This window comes from Electrophorus electricus, chromosome 8 (genome assembly GCF_013358815.1).
Source record: "Electrophorus electricus isolate fEleEle1 chromosome 8, fEleEle1.pri, whole genome shotgun sequence".
NCBI lineage: Eukaryota > Metazoa > Chordata > Actinopteri > Gymnotiformes > Gymnotidae > Electrophorus > Electrophorus electricus.
Genome location: NC_049542.1, coordinates 18,064,963 through 18,087,548, shown reverse-complemented (window position 1 = coordinate 18,087,548; position 22,586 = coordinate 18,064,963). Strand labels below are relative to the sequence as shown.

At 37.2% G+C, this 22,586-nt stretch overlaps 2 protein-coding genes across 2 annotated transcripts in view; both read left to right on the top strand.

The window, feature by feature from the left end:
- The first annotated feature begins 1,264 nt into the window (after positions 1 to 1,264).
- On the top strand, positions 1,265 to 3,948 carry cd164l2 (CD164 sialomucin-like 2). Its single transcript, XM_027027479.2, has 5 exons — positions 1,265 to 1,340; positions 2,100 to 2,207; positions 3,406 to 3,483; positions 3,620 to 3,627; positions 3,784 to 3,948. The coding sequence occupies exons 1-5, from the start codon at positions 1,265 to 1,267 to the stop codon at positions 3,946 to 3,948; spliced, it is 435 nt and encodes a 144-aa protein (XP_026883280.1).
- An 8,336-nt stretch (positions 3,949 to 12,284) lies between these two features.
- Positions 12,285 to 22,586, top strand: part of si:ch211-199g17.2 — a 63,849-nt gene continuing 53,547 nt past the window's right edge. The window contains exons 1-12 of the mRNA XM_035529161.1: positions 12,285 to 12,374; positions 17,177 to 17,249; positions 18,190 to 18,258; positions 18,534 to 18,558; positions 19,699 to 19,716; positions 19,821 to 19,886; positions 19,987 to 20,123; positions 20,206 to 20,316; positions 20,414 to 20,471; positions 21,707 to 21,754; positions 21,848 to 21,916; positions 21,989 to 22,128. Of these exons, the coding sequence (XP_035385054.1) occupies positions 17,226 to 17,249; positions 18,190 to 18,258; positions 18,534 to 18,558; positions 19,699 to 19,716; positions 19,821 to 19,886; positions 19,987 to 20,123; positions 20,206 to 20,316; positions 20,414 to 20,471; positions 21,707 to 21,754; positions 21,848 to 21,916; positions 21,989 to 22,128 (765 nt within the window). The 5' untranslated portion in view covers positions 12,285 to 12,374; positions 17,177 to 17,225. The remainder of the gene's footprint in view (positions 12,375 to 17,176; positions 17,250 to 18,189; positions 18,259 to 18,533; positions 18,559 to 19,698; positions 19,717 to 19,820; positions 19,887 to 19,986; positions 20,124 to 20,205; positions 20,317 to 20,413; positions 20,472 to 21,706; positions 21,755 to 21,847; positions 21,917 to 21,988; positions 22,129 to 22,586) is intronic.

Genomic DNA, 22,586 nt, shown 5'->3' with positions numbered 1-22,586 from the left:
CATCAGTACCTTACATTTACCTAGTGGTAAAGTGGCCTTGGGTATAGTTTACAGGGATCAAAAGAGCATGCCTAATACTGCATATAGCTGAAGGACATCACATGTTATTTAACTGTGCCAGACTCTCCCTTTCTCCTGTATGCACGCACAAGCTACTCGTTCACTGTCAAAGCCAAAAATAATTATCTTCTGCAGTGCCACAGTGAGAGAGATACAAGGAGACAGTGTTCAGCAAAGAGACAGTAAAGAATAGAGACAGAGAGAAGATGAGAATGAAGAGCTCTAATTTGATATACCTCCAAATAGGCCTTAGTGGAAAAAAGACAAACAAGTCAGTCATTTGATTCTTACATATAACACCATAACTGCAGAAGAATGACTCAGCTCCATTTAGTGTTGCAGAAGCCCCTCTTATTGGATAGCTTCTTTTTCTTTTCTTTTGTTTTCTTTTCTTTTCTTCTATTTTATTCTTTTTTTTGTATTTGTGTGGTGTGTGTTTGTGTGTGTGTGTGTGTGTGTGTGTGTGTGTGTGTGTGTGTGTACCTATGTAGATGTCCTTGTGATACTCAGGGTAGAGGATAAAAAATAATTCCCGAAATGACTGTGTATGCTGCCTCCATAGTCTCTCAGTGTGGCATGGTCTACTGAAATACAATAAAATACATTCTGAATGTGTGTACATGTATGGGAGCATGTGTGTGTGTGTGTGTGTGTGTGTGTGTGTGTGTGTGTGTGTGTGTGTGTGTGTGAGTGAGTGAGTGCTATTGCAAGTATATTCTTCATCAGTACATGTTTGATAATGAACCTACATTTTGGGTTGGATATTGAGACTGGGGGACCAACTATCCAATTGCCAAGTAACCTGTCTCATGTTACACATCTTCCACTCTCTGATTCAGAAGGCATGACGTCAGTGCACTCACACAAACACACACACACACACACACACACACACACACACACACACACACACACACACACACACACACACACACACACACACACACATCATTGCATTACAGCTCAGCAGAATGTCCCTTGCTGAAGGGCACAGCTGGGATGTTTCTTTAACTTACTTTTCCTTCACTTTAGTGTGATTTAGTCCACCAGTTGGAGCACTTTGGAGTGCACTAGTTTTTCAGTTATATGTCTTGTAAGCTGTTCAAGTTTCATAAAGTGTAAATTTTTGTTAAACCTTCGCATCTGTTCATCTATATTGTGACTGCATATGTATATAGAGAGAAGAGACAGCCTGTTGCTAAGAATGAGGTGTACTGCAGTTGTGCTGTGTTGTACTTTGCTACTTATACAGCTGAAGATGACCAGTTCACAAACTGAAGGTAAGAGTCAACTGTGTTAGGTATGTCTGTATGTGTTCAGGAATCATATTCTAAAACAGGTTATATGTTACTTTTAACAGATAATCTCACTGAATACTGACCCTTTCTGTAACCTTTAACATTTCTCCTCTGTCATTATTCATTAGACTTATTTAAGTCTTATTCATTAGACTTATTTAAGCCTATTTAAAAACATTTCCATTAGAATATTCTCTGGTTCTGGGCAACTTAAAAAACAGATTAGTTTAAAAGTTTTAACAGGTCCAGGTTATTACATTCCTTAAAAACTGATAATGTGTAGGTGTTAAGGTGATAAGAATTCCCAAATATAATTTTGTAATGTTTTATTTAAATCCGTAGATTTTAGATGTTAGTAGACCGTCTGTACCTTGAGCTTCCTTTATACTGCTTAAACTGACTCAAATGGGCTCTAAAACTGTTGGTAAACCAATGGTTTATAACATCCCATTAACTTATAACAAATTCTCAGTTAAGATGACAAATTACTGTATTTTTACTAATCACTTCGATCTAAGTTGACTATTGGTCAAACCAGAGAAATTAATAACTGACATTAAATAAAAAAATATATTATTTCATATGTGATCATTGGGATCTGTGTTGGCTAGTATACTTGAAATTAATCATCTGAAACTTCTTTCATGAACAGTGTAAGAATACCATGGCATGACAATTACAAAGGAGGAGAGGCACCTGGCCCAGATTTGCTCCATATTGTTTAATTTGCTTGATTGTTAGATGATTCAACCAAAGAAGACTGCTCGGACCTGGACTCATGTGATCGTTGCACAAGTGGAGACCCTGAGCTCAATCTGACACGCTGTGTATGGAGAAACTGTGACAATGGTGAGAGAACATGCACATATGCATTCACACACACACTCTCTCTCTCTCGCTCTCTCTCTCTCTCTCTCTCTCTCTCTCGCTCTCTCTCTCTCTCACACACACACACACACACACACACACACACACACACACACACACACACACACACACACAAAATATTACATTGAGATTGAGATATGCCATGCAGTATATTTGAAATGCACTGGGGAACCTGATTTACCATGTTTACAGATTATCTATCTTTATTATTTATTTGTTGGATTATATGAATGACATAATTCGTCAAAACATCCCAAACACTTGTGTAACTTCTGAGATTGGTGACGATAGATGGAAAAAACTGTGACTTGCTTGAGTTCTCATTTGTGTATTGAAGCATTTTGTGATATTAGTATGCAAAGGCCACCCTTATGATATTAAGTGAGCCCTTGCAGAAAAAAAAAACATATACTAGCCATTAGCGTTTAAGTTTTACATTAAAATTACAATAAAATGCTAAATATGCTTTTTCTTAATTAATTAACATAGGCATTTAAAAATAAAACTTGCAATAATGATTCATACTATTATTTTTATTTTATAGATTGCAGAAAAACTGTAAATTGACATGTATGTTTTTTGTTGTAAGGGCTTCATTAACAAACAATATATTGCATAGCCTTAACATAAACACACATATACAAATACATACACACTCAAACAGAGAAAGGATATTTTTATTTATTGCCATGTCTGCGTCTCTGTCTTTCTCTCTTTCTTGCTTCAACACACACACTCACAACCTCAGAGTGACATGTGATTCCATCCTTGTAGAGAGTGCTCAGGAACAGCACAGTGAATAATTAAAGTGCGCACACAAAGAGTTGGCAGCCTCACACAGACCTCATCCTCAGTTAATAATTCAGTACTATTATCTTCCCTGAGGAGAATGTGATGTGTGTGTGGGGTGGTAAGACAACCAGGCAGGTACAGAAGAAGCAACATTTTAGCCATATTTACACTGATTCTCTCTCTCTTTCCCCCTCTGTCTCTCCTTCCCTGATCAAAAAGTAATTATCTGATTGTGTGTTTATCTCTTCTTATGTAAAACACTTTTATGGAACACTCAACACACACACATACATACACATACTGAACACACAACACAAACACAGACTCAAATGTTACCTGGTGCTGATGGTTTTCACCTTTTGCTTAGATAATAACACAGGGTGCATATCTGACATGGACGAAGCTGGAGGCTGTGTAGTATTCAATGAGAAAGATTCATGTCCAGGTGAGTATCACAAACCCACAGAAACATTAATATCACACACATCGTTAATGTGTTTAAATAATCAACTGTGTGCACATGTATGTATGCTTGTTATGTTTATTTGATCATTTACTGGAAATGCTGATTCTGAAGAAAGTGATTCAGGTTAACATATTTTTTCTCAGTGTCAGTTATATTCAATATTCCTTTATCCTTTTTTTTTATTATTTTTTTTTTTATAAATCTCTGCCAGTGACTAAAATATTTCTTAATATTTCTCATTAAGATGACACTGCTAACACTGAAGATGACACTCCTAAGGCTGAAGATGACACTCCCAAGGATGAAGACGACACTCCTAAGGCTGGGGGTTTTAGCATGGCCAGCTTCATAGGTGGAATCATATTGGTGCTGGTGCTCCAAGCAGGTGCTTTTTTTGCCATGCGCTTCCTGAAGACCAAAGACAGCTCCTATGAGACTATGTAAGTGGAACTTATTATTGTATTAATTTTTGTGTATTTACCTAAATACCTGGTGCTGAGCATCAATAGTGTTCATGCGGACACCGTTTCTAATTCCAGTTGAATACTCCAAAACACTAAACTTCTAAGATGATCTTATAGTCTCAGTTATTTATGCTTTTGTTTTTATATAGTGAACAAACTTAGTGAAGAAATGGGAATCATGAAAATAAGAACAATTACAAAGAAGAAAGAAAATGAAGAACAGAACAGATAGTTGAAGATACAGAGGCAACAAGTGAAAGAGCATAAGAGAATTGACCCCATGGGGCTCTTTTGCTTGGCCTTACCTATCTTTCTGGCATCTGTTTGCATATGTTTGAAGATATGCTTGTTTGCTTACCCTTACAGGTCAGAATGAGTTTTATGTTTTTAGTGGTGTATTTTAGTGCTTTATAATTTATTTTACTTTGTTGTATCTGTGATGTGTGTGATGTTTTATGATTATTTTTTTTGCTTTTGAGATGAGTGAGTTTGTTTCACTTTTGCTTGTTGATCTTCCTAGGTAGAAATATTACATTTATTAAAATTAGATTGTATATAATACAAATAATGATTGTTTGGCAGAAGTGTGTAACTCTTTCACAATGTGTGACCTTTTGACACTAATAGCATTGGTTTTTATTTGCCTCTTTATATTTTATCTGGAAACATCCAAATTTAAACCAGTAATTCCTTATTTTTATTTATCAAGCAATAAAGTGATGTGGCTCCAAGCTTAAGGCTTGCTTCAATAGTGGATGTCAATACAAAATTTCACCAGTAGAGGGCAGCACAGTAGCACACTTGAGCTCTCCATTTGCTCTCATAACGCAAACTGTCATGTCGAAATAAGAATTGCTGGCTATACAACTGTCAAATTGAAACGTTTGTATATTAACATACTTTCTGACCTTGAACTTTGTTCGAGTTGCTATCTGTGGTTCAGCAAGATGGATTACAATGGGTTACAATTTCATAAACCATATAATTATTACATTAAAAAAATCCATGATGTGTCTAAAACAAATTCCAGTTCCAGTTTTTTTTGGTGCTATTCTGTTTTACCACTAAACCATGTGATAACCCCAGTTATGGCAAATGAATGCTTTAGTTTTATGGCCTTAGGTGTATTTTCCAGCAAAAAAAAACTGGCATCGTGATGGTTTTATAATGATAGGTAAACTTTTAACTGGTACACCTTTAGGCTTTTGCCTTTCCTTTACTATGAGCAGAAGAAGACATAAACCTTATCTCTTAACAGTGGTGTTGTTACCCTTCATTGGTCATCAGAGACAAAGAGGAATTAAACCATTGGTCATTACAAGGGTCATACGATACTCAATTTATATTTCTGCCCAGTTTCAAACAAGTGGTTGCTATATTCTTCACGTCCTATCAGTCTCTGTTCTGGGGCAGCAGAAAAGGCTGTAGGCTGGACCACCTCTAAATGGGAGGTGCGTAGCTCCAAACAGGTGGGCCATAACTCCAGATATGAGGGCTATAAGCATATCTGCTCAATATTTATGTCATAGCATGCTACATTTCTTTTTTTTTTTTTTTGCACATCCACTCTGTACTGGGTACTTGTCAGTGTTGCATGTGGGTCCTATCTTTGGTATTCACTGAATTGTTTACACTTTTTAAAAGAACAATTTGTTCTTTTATATTGCACCATTGTCCTGGAAGAACTTTATTGCACGGTATACTTGTATATAGCTGAAATAAAGCCTCTTAACTCTTGACTCAGTATGTGTCATTGTTACAACCAAAACTAAAGCAATCATAGCAGATTTGCTCATTTTCAGATAACTACTAGTTATATAGATCTAAAAAGTCTGAGTCAGTGAATGTCACCGATACCAATATTTTATTTTATTTCTTATCTTGTTTTACAATCAAAAAATTGCCATTTGTGTACATGTTTTGTGTTTAAATTAAATTAGTTTAATTTAGTTTAAATTAAAAGTTTAAATTAAAAAGTTTAAATTAAAAGACCAGCAGTAACGCCGAGCGGTAAGGAGGCGGACGCATGTGCGGAGAGGAGCGAGATTTATTATGGGTAAATCCAAAATCAGAGTGTTTAGGCAGTCCAGGGTCCTAGAGCCAACAAACACACAAAGGCACACGGGAAAGCAGGCTATAACTAAGGCAAGGGAAAACTCAGGGCTCGGAAACACAAAGGCTCGGAGTACAAAGACCCAACCACAACCCAGTCAAACAATGAACTACCACGACCAAGGCACACAACAGGGTTTAAATACATGAAATTCACAAACCTAGAAACGAGGGACAGGTGTAAGCAATCAAACGAGGTGAGGACAAAACGAAACTAAGGAACAACTCAACACAAGACAGGGAAAACACGGAACACGGAAGGTGTAAGGGACTGATCGTGACCCCAGCATTTCACTGGTAAAGCACATATTTGTATCAGACAAATAACAAAACATTTAAGAAAGGTCAATCCCATTTGAGTTAAGGCAGACCTGTCAGGAGTCAAGTGACACGTTTGGAGTTGGTCTAACCTGCAGGAATGCATACTTAGCCGCTTAGCTTAGTGAATGTCAGGTAGACTGTATAAGGGTGTACTCAGGGGCTAGAACAGAGGCCCTCTTGCATAAGAATTAAATCTAAAAATGTACCACACCAACTTAAGCACAAAAAATAATTTAACCAAGATAGCTTTTACTTAATACGTTTGTATACAGCCATACAAAACAAAAACCATCCATGAGAAACAAAGCTCATGTTAACATTAGAATAATCCTGTGTTTTAAAACAAATATTGTGTGAAACAAATCCCATGTTCATGATCAACAAAGCTATTGGTGTATGGAAAATTTGTTTGTGGATCTCTGTATGTATCCATTTTTTGACCCTCAGGTGCATGGAGAGAAGTTGCAAGTACAAAAGTGCAAAAAAACACATAGTCAGTGTGCACTCAGAAGTGGTCATGTTTCTTTGTAGCCCAGCTGCCAAATATATATATATATATATATCCAACATAATTGGACATATATCCCTTCCATAGTTTCACATTGTTTGATTGCGTACACCTGTCCCTCGTTTCTGGTTCATGTATGTAAACCCTGTTGTGTGCTTTGATCGTGGCTGTTTATTGTTTGTTTGGAGGGTTGAGTGTTTGTTTTATTTTTAAATTAATGTTTGATGGTGGTTTCTCTGTATTTCCTAGCCCTGCGTTTTCCCCTGTCTTAGTCCTAGCCTGCTTCCCTAGTTAGCCTTGGTGTGTTTTTGTTTTGTAATGTTTCCCAGTACTCTCCATGTCGGCTCTGTGACCCTGGACTGCCTTAATGACCCTGATTTTGGATTTGCCCCTATTAAATCTCGCTCCTCTCAGCACACGCGTCCGCCTCCTTACCGCTCATCATTACAAGATACAGCTATGGTATGTCAATTCAGCAGTAAAAAATTAGCATGCAGATTTCTGTACTAACGTTAAGAATTTTATCCTGATATTGCTCTCTTTTATACTGACAGAATAACAATGGAGAATAAAATTCTTTCAAGGCCAGGCAAAAAACTCTAAGGCCAATCTGTCTAGAGAAAATTCCTGACCTGTCCACTTTTTTCTCCCCTGCACAACAGAGATTAGGCTCTCCTGGAAGTTGTGCAGAATATTTAAACACATAATTAACTGGCCTGGAGTGTTTTAAACGTCAGTTTACAGTGAAACCTTTGGTCAGCCCTCATATCATATTTACAAAAATGTGAAGTGTTCTTGGTGGTTGGTTAAATTATTTTCGACTGGTAACAACATATAGGCTGGGTTGATCACTGATTTAATTGTTCTAGTCAATAAAGTTTTAACAGCTGAAATCATGATGAATAGGAAACATCAAAGTAGAAGAAATGTAGCATATAGGTAACATAACAGTAATCAACCAATGAACCGTACCAAGTCATAAATTGGATCTGCAACAGATGGGGTTGAAAATGAGCTTCTCATTGACAATGAGATATTTTCAGGGAACTTTCAGTAGACTTCATGAGCAATAGTTTCATGGGACCTTTTGGCCCCTGAGGCCTTGGCATCAACCAATAAGATGTGCTGAGAACTTTGATCTAAGTACGAAGTTTAAAGATTCTTTAAACAATTACCTCATACTAGGATCACAGTTGGGTCAAAGCTAATTGATTTTCTGCCAGACAATATTAGAGACACTATTGCAATAATCTGGAATGTAAAAACAGCACGAGGTATTGAGCACACTCCATCCAAAGTCATGGGCAATGCCAAAAACGTATTAACTATGTGAATGCAGTCACAGGCTTGTACTTAAACAGGGTATGTGTGCAAATCAGAGCAATCAAATTGGTTGCCTGAGGTGAGGAATAGGGCAGAGAATGGGCTTTGAGAATTACATTTTGAAGTGCACACACAGCATGGATATACTGCACCACTCAGCTTAGTGCATGAGCCATCAACAAAAATGTGTGATCCGTGCTCCAAGGGAGTGGATGTTAAGCCATGTCTACAGCATAACTGTGTGAGAAAGGGACAGTTGCATTCTTCGGTGTCAGCTCTGAGAGACATTTGATGCAACAAGAAGGCTGGAGATGCCTACAGAGAAGAGGGTTTAAGAGTAAGATTACTAGTTCATGTCAGAATGTTTTCATAGCCAGTGCATCTGAGCTGTCATGTGTTGTGTGACAGATGTATTTAACACAGCAGTGACCTGATGACCTGATTAGTATGCAGTGTAAAGTGATGAGACAGCACTATTTTTTTCAGCATCCAGTACCAAAACAGCAGCAACAGCCACAGCACATAAACCCGCAGGAGAGACTTGTGCCACGTTAGTTTTCGATAGGTATGCCACAGTTCTGTAAATGTCCCCTCTCTAATATTATGAATTTTGAATTCAGTGTCCATTTTAAATGCTTTATGCCAATATTACATATTGGTCAACTAAGAACCTTAGTTGTGTGTTTTGCCTTTTTTTTTTCTTTGTACCTGTTAAACAGGCATTTGTGGAAGCTTTAGACCAATTGAAAATTAGAGTACGTTCATTTAAAATTGTAAGTGGTATAGTACCAGAAGGTATAGACTGTATGGGCCACACTGATATTAATCTTAATTTTCTACCTGTATAATTGTTTAAGAACTAATTTTCTTTTTCCAAGCATTCTGCACGAGTCCATCTTCTTAAAGGAGCAATAAGTAATATATTCCTCTTCACATTAATAAATTATACTGACACCTAGTGGTCTGGATGTTTCAAAATTCTGTACCAAATCTATTTTAAACATGGCTGCCTCTGTAAGTGACACATTCTATGGAACATTCATAGAAACTCAAAGCAGTTCAAAGCAATTAGATTCTTCATTTTGTGAGCTGCACTTTATAGAAAAAAATGTAAAATGATCACTTTCATAAATATTGCTTGCTATTTTTTCATGGTAAAAATGACATTGTTTCTTTAATTTCTTCCAATATCTATTTGATTTGCTGCTCTTTCTCTCTCTTTGCTGTCTTTATTTAGCTTGCACATATTTAACTTTTCATATGTAGTGCAGCATGGATTTCAAAGCCATTGTCTTAGGTATAAATTAAGTGTTTTGTGAAAACTGGGGAGGGGAGACTGAACTGGCTACTCCCTCCTCATGCATATTAAAAGTGCCTGAACTTCTAACTCTGGATTTATGTATTTTTATTTGACATCAGACAAGAAAATGCAAACAGTAGAGTAAATCTGACGCAAATATGCACATTAGGTAATTTCACATTCAATGGCATTGTACAAAAAGCAAAAACTGAAATAATAAATAAATAAAATTAATAAATAGTCAGAATGGCCTGCATATTATGCAGTGTGAAGGGGTCAGACTTTTTCACCATTGCTGCAGAGTGCTGCTTTCCAAGTGATAATGGTTACTTTAATCAATTCATACTTGTTGTGGTATCAAGTCTACACAAGCCACATTGGATTTGTGGGAACAATGCATCTGAAGCTAGGTAGTGCAGCTGGTCTCTAATTTGACACAGCTTGAGACATAAATTGCATATATATATATATATATATATATAAAATCATCTAACATATATCTCATGTATACATATCTAACATGCTGAAAGAAAAAGTAGCCTGAATCAACAAGATAACCAAAGCATAATTACCTTTGCCTACTTCTTACCTTTGCCTAATTAGAGAAAGAAAACTGAGTCATTAAATCCTGAAAGTCCATTTTTAATGCAATGCTCTTCTGAGAGAATAACAAGACCACATCATGATCTTTCTTAGGAAATTGACCTTAGGTAGTTATTTATTTATTTATATCCTGAGATGTCTGTAAAAGTTTCTTACAAACTAAATTACTTGAACTGCTCCAGCCCAAGAAGTGGGTCTTTGCAGGGCTTTGCTGGCCTGCCTTTCTCCCAGCCCCCTTTACAATGGCCCTGGTGTTAATCTAAATGAACACCAGCCCCCTTTGCAATGGCCCTGGTGTTAATCTAAACAAACACCAGCCACTTTTATTGTCGACATCATAGTGTGAATGATGTATGAAGCTTATAGTTAAGTGGATTTTCACTTGTCAGTAAAAGCCAACATAATTTTAGATAATATGACTTTGTATTTTAAATTCTGATTGGATGCGGTCTTGTTTACCCCATTGTTCTTTTGCACCCATTGCACAGTGACTTTGAGTAAATGATTTGGTATACAATAAAGATTTGAGAGAGAGACAGACAGACACAGTGTGTTTAAAAAAGGAAAAGGGTGTTGTTCCTGAACTGCAAGTTTACTGGCTTTAAAGTTAGAAATTCAAACAGAAAACAAAAAAGAAGACAATAGCTTGTCCCATCCTTTGTTGCAAGTTCAAGATAACATGCATTTGAGGCACCCTCTGGAGAACATCTGAGGGCTACAGAAGGGTTTACTTTTTATACACTGTTTCAAGAGTGATTATATAATCACCCTGCCTGTTATACATATTGATCTTTTGAAGTTTCCACTCTTATGTCCAACTCATACATTATTTACCATTATGCAAATTGCTATTCAATACTTATGCCAGTTGGAGTTTGGTACCATTGCATTCCATGAGATGACCTCTTTTAAAAAAAAAAAAGACTTTGACTTACATCTGCAAGATAAGGTTGTTTTTCTGTACCATCCTGTGCCTGGTGGAGGGATGATGTGCTTTACACAGAGGTCAGTGGAGGTTTACCCAGAATTCTTTGCAAAAGCCTGCAGAGGCCTCTACAGTGGCCCCTGCTCTGTATACAGATCATTTTAGAAGGATACAGAATCTCAATAGTCCTTTATGTTACCAATATTTCTAATTCACATTAAACCTTTTTTTTTTTCCTGTAAACAAACTTTTCATTATCTCAAAGAATAAAAAAGGATAGTTTCTTTACACTGCTTCTGATTCTGGGGTTATTATTTTGACCTGAGTGAAAAATGTTTTTGAATATTGATTTATTTTATAACTTTGAATTCATCTTTGACACAATGTGTCTCTCCTACAATGACAACCCTCTGAAAATTTTATTTTAGACCTTTGACCCGGAACATCTGATGCCTACTGTTAAACTGTATGGGCAGCCACTCCATGCTATCTGCATGGTCTTAGTAGTGAAGAGAATGACACATAACAGCTCAGATTGATAAAGTACAGTCCTGATTCTTCTCATATTTCAAGATGATAGCAGATTCAATGCAGCCTTTTCTGCTACTACTGGCGTCCACATTACAAATCTCTGTCAAATATGGAAGAAAAGATTGGATTTGGGGCACACGAGCATGGTGTGTGAATGTAGCCTATATCTGGTATTGTCTTCTATCTTAAGTTCAATGTGTTCCAGAGTTACAGGGCCTTGGTATGTTCTTCTGATGCCAGGATGCTGCTTTTAACTTTTGTTTATGTTAAGAACTACATATTAATCTATTTTGCTGAAATAGTGAAATAATTATATGTCTATTGCTTATGATCACATCAGGAAATAAAGTGCATTTTGGGAGAAGTAACTTTTGGAGGGGAAATAAAGTGTGTTTTTGCGATCCTGTATTGCGGTATATCCTGTAGATACATGTATGCTATCTCTTATCCCGTTACTCACGACTGCCCTTAATATTAGTTTCTTTTCTATCCTTGCTACTCCAGGTAAGGGGTAGGAAATGAGAGCACAATCGGTTAACCGAAAGAAAGCAGCTGTTTTGATCACTGCGATTCTGTGGCGTGGGAGAGGGCGTGCTGTAACCACGTGGTGTCACTTACGAAACGTTTTGTCTTAAAAGGCGACAGAGAACGATAGGTACACAGTCAAATATCGTGTTACTTGCAAGAAGGTGCGAGTTTTCATGTTTTGCAGAGCGTTAGTGGATTTAATTAATTATTTTTTAAAAATCAAGAAACTGGTTAGTTGCTGATTGAGGACGGTGGGTGAGTAGCCTATTTTTCAAGTTCAAAGGCCATCACTTTATTAAGTCATTGCAATTGATTTTTCATCCTTCAAAACCTCTTTCCTGTCTTCCTGTGCACGTAAGGAAAAACTCGTGGGCAGAAAAGCCTGAGCGGGGTCTTGGCTAACTCGCCCAATTTACAAGACGAATCCCGAATTTATTAATTCTACATGATAATCTGCACGTAACCAAATAGTGTAAATTAACATAAACATGTTTAAGATAAAATCCAATGACGTTTGTGTTCCATTACGAATTACTAATGGTTTTTAAAAAAATGATCTGTAACCTAAAACAATGTGCTACTACATTAAAGTAACGTGATCTGGTTCTTTCCTTTTTGTTAACTTTTTAAGAAAAACAATCTCCGCATGAAACAAATCGCGTGTTCAGGGTAAATAAAACTATTGGCACTTGATTGGCGCCTTGTTAACTTGTAATGCAATATTGTTTTAAAATTTCAGTAATCTAGCGTTTTTCTATTTTCTGGTGGGTGGGGTGTCGTGAAAAATGTCTTCCGCGCGGCTTCAAGTGTCAGCAGCTGCATAACATCAAAAAACTGTTGCTACGCTTTCTTCAGCATTATGTCTGGACCAGGGGTTTTCAACTCCAGTCTTGGGTTCCCACTTCTCTACGCAGTGTCGAGCTTTCTTTGGTTTAGTACACCTGATCAACATATGATAGTTTATCTGATAACCTGGATCAGTGCCCTGTTCTTGGTATGCTGCTTAAAGACCAAGTGGATGTATTGTGTTAAAATGTCTGTATGTAATTTAAGATAATGTTTTATTAAACATTATAAACATTTATTATTTTTAAATGGGGTGGAAAGAGCAATATGAGAAACAGCTGAAAAACCAGCCACACTGACTCCTCTGCCTTAACAGTGTAGATGTAGCCCTAATGTTCAAAAGAGTTCTCATTTGAAATGTATATTTTAGAAATGAAATGTAGAACCAGATTCCTCACTCACTTTCTGAGTGCACTTTCTTCTGTTAAGTCATTTTTGTGTGTGCATAATTTACATTTCATGTCAATATTGTCACATGTACATGTGAAAATTCCTTTGACACACAACTGCATGTAAATTGTGATGTTTTTGCATGTCAGTTTTATGCAAGCTAGATAATACAAGCTTGTAAAATGAGCAGTTAACTGGTTATTTCAAATTTTAGAAAGTTATCTAGCTTGCATTGTCCCCTTTTAATTCCTTTACTAGCTTTAAGGAGCTAATGCCCCTCCTTTAGTGCTCAAATATGTTTTAAAATAAATACTTTGAAGTTTGTGATGTGAATTACAAACCCAAGGACATCCGCTTGCTTCTCTAAAATATACATATGCACACATTGTAAACAACTCTCAAAATGGGCAGTAAAATTACCAAAGATTCTAGACATTTCAGGAGTGAGTAGTGTTGAACCTCCTCAGACAGGAGTGCGTACACTAGCACAAAATGTGTTTATCTTACCAAGATAAACCCCTCTTGTCCTTGACCGTTGTTCTTGCAGACAGCTGCATAGTACTTGCATCAATCCCTACTTGCTTTGTCTTGTGATTGACTAGAATTTCCTTTAGTTTGTAGCTTTATGCAGAGGTTTCTACAGAGACCCCTTCTGTACACAGATCATTTCATAAGGATATAGAATCTTTCTATTCCTTTTTGTTACCAATATTTCTAATTCAATGTTTAAGGCTTTTTTTTTTTTTTTTTTTTTTCTTTTTTTTTTTTCTTCCCTCTTGTAAACACTCTTCTTTACCTCACAGTGATGGAGGCATAATACTAATTTAAAATTGAAAAAATAAATCTAATTTATACTCTTGCACTCACCCCAAATGCAGTCAATTGTCCCATGTTTGGTATTGGATAGTTTTCTTATTTGATTTTGCATTGAAGCTACAAGGCTTTTTTTTTTTTTTTTAGTCAGCAAGTCCTGGAAGCTTTCTGCCCCAAAACCTTTTGTAAACGCATACACAAAATCTTAATTTACTTAACGTTAAGATGTATCTGACAAACAGATTTTCATCTGAACTGGGCAGGATGAGGCAAGGAACTGGACCTTTTTAAATGTGAATATGAGCTGACTGTCTTTTCCTGTTTGTGGGTATCCATTGCTCTTTGCAAAACTGTAACATATTTTGAAGTTCTATATGTCTGAAGCTTTTATTCAGACATAAAGGGAAATTTTGCACAGTTTGAGTGTGCGCCACAAGAACTTCATTGAGGTGGAGGAAACATGTTTGGTGTCCTCATCAGTGGGATTACCAATAAACATCAAAAAGGTTTGCCTAGCAGTATGTTGCTACAGCACTGTTGCAGAGGTGTAAGGGGGAAATGTGGACAGATTTTAAAAGTTGGTGCTTTGCAAAGGTAGAATGAATCCCTCACTGGCCATAGAAAGCTTGCATTCTGGTAGACTTCTTTTGTTGGCTAATATAAGCCTCCCAGCTGTCCCATCCAGACATGCAGCAGTCTCTGCTCCACTCAGCTTCTAAAATGCAGGCGACTCTTCCATATATTGGTACCTATACAAGAACCAATTTGTTGTATTGTTTGTTCATGGAATAACTTGAGTTTGGTAGAAGTACTATGCCTAAAACTACATCTTTATCTCCCCCCCCCCCCTTTTTTTTAATCCCTTACTTCCCTTTTTACTCTGTGATGAGTCACACCCTTCCTTCTCCTACTGACTCCTCTGCAGTACCTATTCCTGTTTCCCTCTCTCTGTATCTTCACTGGGGGGGCTGGCACCTTCCAATTCCAGCACAAAGTTCTGTGGTGTTCTCCCACATTCAAGTATCCTGTGTTCCAGCCCTCATGGATGGTGTGGACTGCACTTAGTCATTGGTTAACCTTCTGCCATACCAGCACATTTGAGACCCACTCCCATGCCTGTACATTCTTACTCTCTCCAATAACAATCAGTCTTCAGACTGGGTACTCCCCCTAGGAGTAGGAGAGATCGCAAATATATTCAATACTGTTTTATACACAATACAGAAAATGACCATATTCGATATATTGAGTATGTCTAGGCTACACAGGTTACCATCTGTGTATATTTAAAATGCAGCATGAAAGAGCTGCGTAGCATGTTTCTGCTCTCACCTTCTCGCATACATATGCACCACATTGAGTATACCACTGTAGCAATTTATCATGCTCCCTCAGGTCTACTTTTGTGATGAATGATATGTCAGTCAACAATGAAGGAAAACTAAACCAGTGGCCAAGAACTAATTCCAAAAACAGTAGTTTTGGAAACCAAATTTTCCAAGGGATGATGCTCAACAGAGAGTGTTGTGCAAAGTATGTGGTAAAAACATTGCAACTAAAGGTAACAGCACAATGAATGTTTTAAAACTACATCAGTGAAATACCACGAAGAGGAACGGACCTCTACAGGTAAAAGCTCTCCCTCAGTCGGAGGAAGAAAGGTAACACTGGCCGCTTCTTTTTCAAGAGTTGTACCATATGAGGGAACAAGCAAAAGGTGGCAAGATATAACATATGCAGTGGCATACCATTTGGCTCAAGACATGGTCCCAATAGCACAACAGAGAAGGAAGGGTTCAAGAGGTTACATATGAGCTTCCTGGCTGTAAATACTTTATGAAGCAGGAGCTGCTACAATTGTACAGTGTGTACAAGGAGATTCGAAATGGGATTTCACAGAAGTTATCACATGCTATTTCACCACAGATGTGTGGTCAAGCAGAACATGCAAACCTTACTGAACCTTTCATAGAGGACTGGAAGCTAAGAAGTTCCAAAATTGTTTCTGAAACCAGACACCATTTGACATGCTCATGTTCCTGTCCCAAAACCTGCAGTAAAGTCTAGAGAGACAAAATGCGCATCTTTTATATTACACACTGTTTTTATGTACAAAAACAATTTGTGGATTTAAAAAAAATAAAATTTGATGTAAGACACTGACCTTTAAATGTGCACTTGTTTTTGTTTAGTCATGTTTTAATTTTAAATAATATACTCATATACAGTTGCAATATTTATAGTTAGATAATAGTTTTTTTTGGTCTTACAAATTTAAATCCTGATATTTTAATATAAGATTTCATCATATTGTATCATTTAGTACATTACCATTTCTCTTGGTGAGCTGTGCTGTTTGTTTGTTTTTGTTTGTTTTGTTTTAAAGTCGCTTTGCTCTTCCCCAATCCTCCCAGTGAATTGGCTCCAATTGCGGTGCAATTGGCTATGGCAAGTGCCTGCAGGAGCCTATTAAGTGTTAGTTCTGCTTACAGTGTCTAATACAGGTCAGACATGATTGTTCATAGCTGCCCCCCCAAAAACAAACAAACAAACAAACAAACAATGCCATGGTTTTAAAGAGGAAAAAACTAGAGGATTAAATATAACCTCCGTATAAGCAATAATCTCTAACGACAATCTCAAATCCCCTCTTCCCCCCCCCCCCAAAAAAAAACCATCTGGCTGTAACTCTTATGTCTAGGTCCACCCACTATTTATAATAAGAGTTCTTTAATACAGATCATTAGTTTAACTTTGTTATAAATTTGTCACTGAGGTCTCAAACATATGAAGCTCTGATCCCTATTTGTCAATCTGTTCTGTCATTTATAAAAAAAATAAAATAAAATTTAAAAAAAAGTTTTGTTTTTTTTTTTGTTTTTTTTTTTTTCCTTGAGCAGCCTACATTTTGTGCCATGTTCATTTGCATCATTGCTTCACAGCTCATTAGTTTTTGTGCAGCTGGTTTGGTTTGGTTCAAAGTGTCCTCTGTCTGTCTGTCTAAACAGAGAAGCTGCAAATTGTGTGATCTTGCACATGCAGGAGTGAGATCCAGATATGAGCAAAATGTTCGCCTGCCAGGTCAGTTGATCCTACTATCAGAAACCATACAGAATTGCATAAAATAAACTACACAATGCTGAGTATAAACCATAGTGGGAAATCCCCACAGAACTCTTATTGAACCCTGGCTGTGCTTATTAGTGCTTCAGTTCTGTGACCCAATCAAGCATGTATGCTTCTATTATAAAATCCAATGTCTTGTGAGAAGTCACATATCTGTCAACTTTGTACTTAGAATAATGTATTCCTTGTCTTATTGTGTATAAATATCTTGGTGTAAGACTCCTTTTCATTCTTGGATATGCATCATTGTGTGTGGGACTCTAATCCTTTTTGCAAAAAGCTTGCAATAAAACACAAGACACACTTGGTTTTGAATATTATTTTCAGACTTGCACCACAACTTTTATAAAGATGCTTTTAATTATTTGGGCGGTATAAACATTTGAATAAAATGTTTTTTTTAATGTAAAGAATCAAAGGTATGAGAGGGGGAAAGCATGTTAATGTCACTTAATGTTGGCTATGTAGGTCACTAAAGGTAACCAATGTGTTTTTTTGCAAGCTAATACATTCATTACCTAAAATGGCTAGGCCAAAACAAAGTTAAGAAATTATCAAAATGGCAGTATTCTCCCGTGGAATCACTGGGTGAGTGGGCAGCTAAGGAGAAATGCATTTATTCATTTTATGCCTTTTATAAGTATAGCTTGTTTGAAACTTTGATATGATTAAAAGGCAGGATTTTGAAAGGGTTTTTCCCCCTTGTGTTTAGCTAGAGAGCTAGGACACTTTGCTCTTCTCTCTGATGGACATAGGCTATTCTGTCCAAAGCAGATTTTAAAGGGATGGTTTATACAGAAATGAGACAAATCTGGTGGAACTATTGGTCAGTGTTGCTTGTTTGTAAATAAAAATGAAAAATGTAAGTAAAATGTTAATTGTTTGTCCTGTACAGAACTGTGATCAACAATATGAGAAAATCAAAGACTTCAAAATGCATGTTCGGAGCTACAGCCATAAGAAGGTAAACGGGTCATATCACAGCATATCAGATGAGCTGTAGGCAGAGAGTGACAACACAATGACCAAACACAACCTAAAGAACATTTAAAAGCCAGATAAGAGCTGTGTGGGTGCTGGCCTCTCAACCCCCCCTGAGCAAGGCCCTTAACCCACAATCGCTCAAGTTGTAGTTTATTCATAATTGTAAGTCGCTTTGGATAAAAACGTCAGCTAATTGCCAAAAAATGTAAATGTAACCCGTCTCTAATCTTTGACCTTCCTCTTTGTTATCTACAGGTAGTTGCAGACTGCTTTAATACAGGTACTAAGTTCTCATATATCTTCTCTCTCCCTCGCTCACTCACTCTGAATCTTACTCTTTCCCTTTTAATAAGACCTGCTTTGCAGATGTGTGTCTCTGATGCTGTATTGGTCCCTGCATACACTAATGATAGCTGTTCAGGCAGGTACACACAATCAGAATGTTTTTTTTAAAGTAACTTTTTTTTTTTTTTAAATCAGCAGCCTGTATTTGTACTACATCTTATACTACTTTATCTATAATCAATTTTAAATATTCTAGTTTCATTTCATCATGCAGCACATAACATGCAAACATATTTCCCCATTTTTAATAAGTGTGGGATCAAAAGAACCCTCACCGATGCTTACATTTCATTATCAGCACTAGCTACCTAATTCGTTTTTGGTTTTTTTGAGTTGGCCACTGCAGCATTGCTGAAATGCTGTTGTCATGCAAAAAAATCAAAGCCCTCAGCAGGCAATGAGAGTCAGCATCCAGGTGACAGAGATAAGAATCTTTATTAACCCCAACAGGGTTTACAATAGTCATTCAAGAACAACAGAAAACCTTAAGTTTCTTCTTTCTTCTTTCTTAGTGAGGTATGAATCCCCCAATCATGTCTTTTTTTTTTTTCTCATTTCCCCCCCCCCCCCCCTTTTTTTTTTCCCTTACACCTGGTGATCTAGATATCTTCACCATGTAAGACTCCTCCAATCCTTAGCTTTGACCCAAGTGTGATCTTGGTCTAAGGTAATTGTTAAAAGATAACTGACCGAAATATGACCCAAGTATGAAGTTTAATGATTATCTAGGCACATCTTATTGGCTGATGCCAAGGCCTCAAGGATTGTTGGTTAATGCCAAGGCCCTGGGTGCAGTTTTTGCTTTGCAGGGTTTCATACAGAATGAAGTGGTGACTAGCTCTCATTTGGGATGCAAAAAGCTAACTGTATCCAACACGGTTAGTGTGTAAAAGGCAGGTCCCCTGGAACTTTAATTTGAATTTTAACTTGGATTAGCAGTGTCTTGCAGGTATTTGGTTATTATACCACAAAAACCAACTGTTTCACTTAATTCTGATGTCTGAAAAGTAAAATGTTGAATTGCTGACTTAAAAAAGTAATTGTAATGTATCTTGTTCTTTTTGGGCATCTGTAGCTTTACATTGTGGACCAGGTAGGAGAAGAATTGTGTGTCCATTACATAATGTGTGATATCTAAAATATGGGTATTACTTGTCTCTAGTGGATAGTCTTTTCATATTATTTTTTGTTTTGTAGTTTTCTTTCCCATTTGTGTTGTTCTGGACTACTTGAAAAACCCAAAAGAAAGGCACCCACTCATTGGTGAGTAGTGTGCATGTATGTTTGTGTGTGTGCATGCATATTACATCCCCCCCGGGTACACGTTCATTTTGTGTGTGTGTGTGTGTGTGTGTGTGTGTAGGCCTGGACATGGTGACTTTGTTTATTACTCCACAGAAATGTGGTTCTTTCTACCTGTGCCATGTTTGTGAGCAGCAATTGAGCGCTGTTGATATTGTGCACCATTTGTGCTCTGAAAAGCATTACTTCAAGTATTTGGTGAGTTTTCAGTTCTAGCAAGAATATAAATATCTGTTTTGATGAACTTGTATATAGTTAATTTGTTTTCTTTGTGTTTCAGTCATACAGTAATCCTGAACTGCTGTGCTTTGCCTGGTTGGAGGATTCCTTTTCTTATCTTGAATACAGTGTGATGGAAGAGAACAGCATCAATGGCTCTGGTACCCTACGGGTAAAAACTGCTTCATGATGACTGAGAGGCTCCTCTGTCTGTTCTTGGGAAGGCACACCATAATTTTGGCACTTACTGTCTGTCTGTGTCTGTGTAGATTTTTGAACTGCCTGGGGTGATGCTGAGGAGGGGTAAAAGAGGGTCTTATCATCAAGGTAATTGAGAAAATCCTGAATTGCGAATGACCCTTTCATGCACCAGGAGGATTTCCCTTCTCTCAAATAACAAAATGGTGACATGGGCAATTGGCCTGTTTTCAGCAATAATTAAGGGGATGGGATGTAATATCATAATAGTCATAAAATACTACTTTGAGGGGGTTTGTAATGACTGTGAATCCCTCATTACAAATGCTGGTTATTTAAAAATCACTTTTTTTTTTTTTTTAAGTTGTCTTTACCTTCTCAGTAGGAACACCACACATGTACCTGTGCTTTGCTCCCTGATCTAAGGTCTGGGGTTGTGTGCGCTTAGCCCATTCTTCATTTGAATTGGCACTGGAATTGATTTTGCCCACACCCAGTAACATTAGGACATGATCAATACTCTAATACTAGGCTATTACTAGTATGTGCCACTACTGCTAGGTCACCATAATTTGCATGCTGCTTTTATGTTAATTAGAACTTTCACCTCGCTGTGTTATAAAGTTTGTTGTGATCACACTGGCCATGCTTTGATATGGGACAGACACAAAAACCAGACCGCCAGAGGAAGTTTGTACCAGAGTAGGGAACCACAAACAATTCAGTGGTATTTCACATGCTGGATGGTTGACCTAAGATGGCTTGATCATTGTTTTCTAAAATAATATTGAGAGATGGGGTGTATTCATTTATACTTTATGCATATTTGGCAGACGATCTTCTCCAGAACAACTTGCAACAATTGCCTCCTCTTGAAACTGTTAGGAGTCTTGCCCAAGGACACTTACTGGTATAGCATAGGGCACTTACCTGGACAGTTTGAACCCCAATCTCTCACAGGATAGGTGGCATTGTTGCACATTACACTAGACCTACCACAGTTTCAAGACAAGTTTGTGCATAACATTCCTAGAGGAATGTGTCTTTCATCTCAACCGTTTCTTAATTTTATATGGTATTTTCTGAAATGTATAGAAATTTAGTTTGCATGAGTGATTTATTTATTATGGCTATACAATCCAAACTTGGTGCTACTTTTTTTGTGGTTTGTGTAAACAGAAATTGTAGTATACATCACAAATTGTACTTTTATCAGATTTATCTCTGAAAATGTCACTTCATGGAAGAACCAAAAACCTTGCTCTCATTGATGTGATGGCATTCATAACTTTGTGCTGTATTTATTATGAAGCTGTATTAAAAGCTTGTGTACTAACCACCTCTTTTTCTAAATTACTTCTTAGTCATGGGAATGTTATCTGAAACAGAACATCTGGTAGAACAAGTTGTAGGTAAGAAGGCCATTTTTGTTTCTTTTAATTTTATATGGCTAAATGTATTTCCTCTTGGGTTATAGGGTAGTTTTTAAGCATCTTCCTTTCCAGTGGGCAGACCGCTGAGGAAAACCCTCCAGGCATATATCAAAGACCCTGCCAGAACCAACCCTTTGCTTGGTGAGATGCTCGTTACCTAAACATTCAGGGTTGTCAGCCAGTTTGTGATGGCTGATCCTTATCTTTTGTTAGGCTTGAACTTCCTGCTTGAGTATTCTTGTCCTGAGGATGAGCAGCATTGTGGGTATCTCTGCCTTCTTTGCCAAAAGAAACTTCAAGCCACCGAAAGCATTTCCCACTGCATCAGTTTTCATCATGTTTGCTGCTACCTGGTATGTGTTTACTTGTGCATGTTGTTTCCACATAATCTCTGTCATCAGTTTGTGTTGCTGGTAATTCTTTATAGAAAAGGTCCCCACACATGGCCCTACTGCTCTGTTAAAATGGACCTCAGAGGAAATGCTAATCTAGTAAGAAGCAGTTATTGGCCTGTGATTCTTTTCCTTAAGTGGGTGTGATCTCAACTGCCATCCTAGCTGAAACAACAATTCATCCATATCTTGATTGTTCTGACTCTTTTGAATTCTAAAACATTTATGTACAGGGACAGGTGGCAAAAATAGGAATTTGTCACATTTTTAACACTTTAAGAAATAATTGTATGACTCACCAACATGCTTAAGGACTATAAAGTGAAGGTTCTGAATTTGTTTTTTGGCCCATACCTAGGTTTTACAGAGGTATACAGTTTGGAGGGGGGTGATGCTACTGATATACCATATTCAGTTCT

What these genes read in the sequence shown, in the direction of transcription:
- cd164l2 (XM_027027479.2), top strand. Translation starts at nt 1,265, where the DNA reads ATGAGGTGTACTGCAGTTGTGCTGTGTTGTACTTTGCTACTTATACAG. An exon ending in GACCAGTTCACAAACTGAAG is followed by an intron (nt 1,341 to 2,099) that starts GTAAGAGTCAAC and finishes CTTGATTGTTAG; the next exon opens with ATGATTCAACCAAAGAAGAC. An exon ending in ATGGAGAAACTGTGACAATG is followed by an intron (nt 2,208 to 3,405) that starts GTGAGAGAACAT and finishes CCTTTTGCTTAG; the next exon opens with ATAATAACACAGGGTGCATA.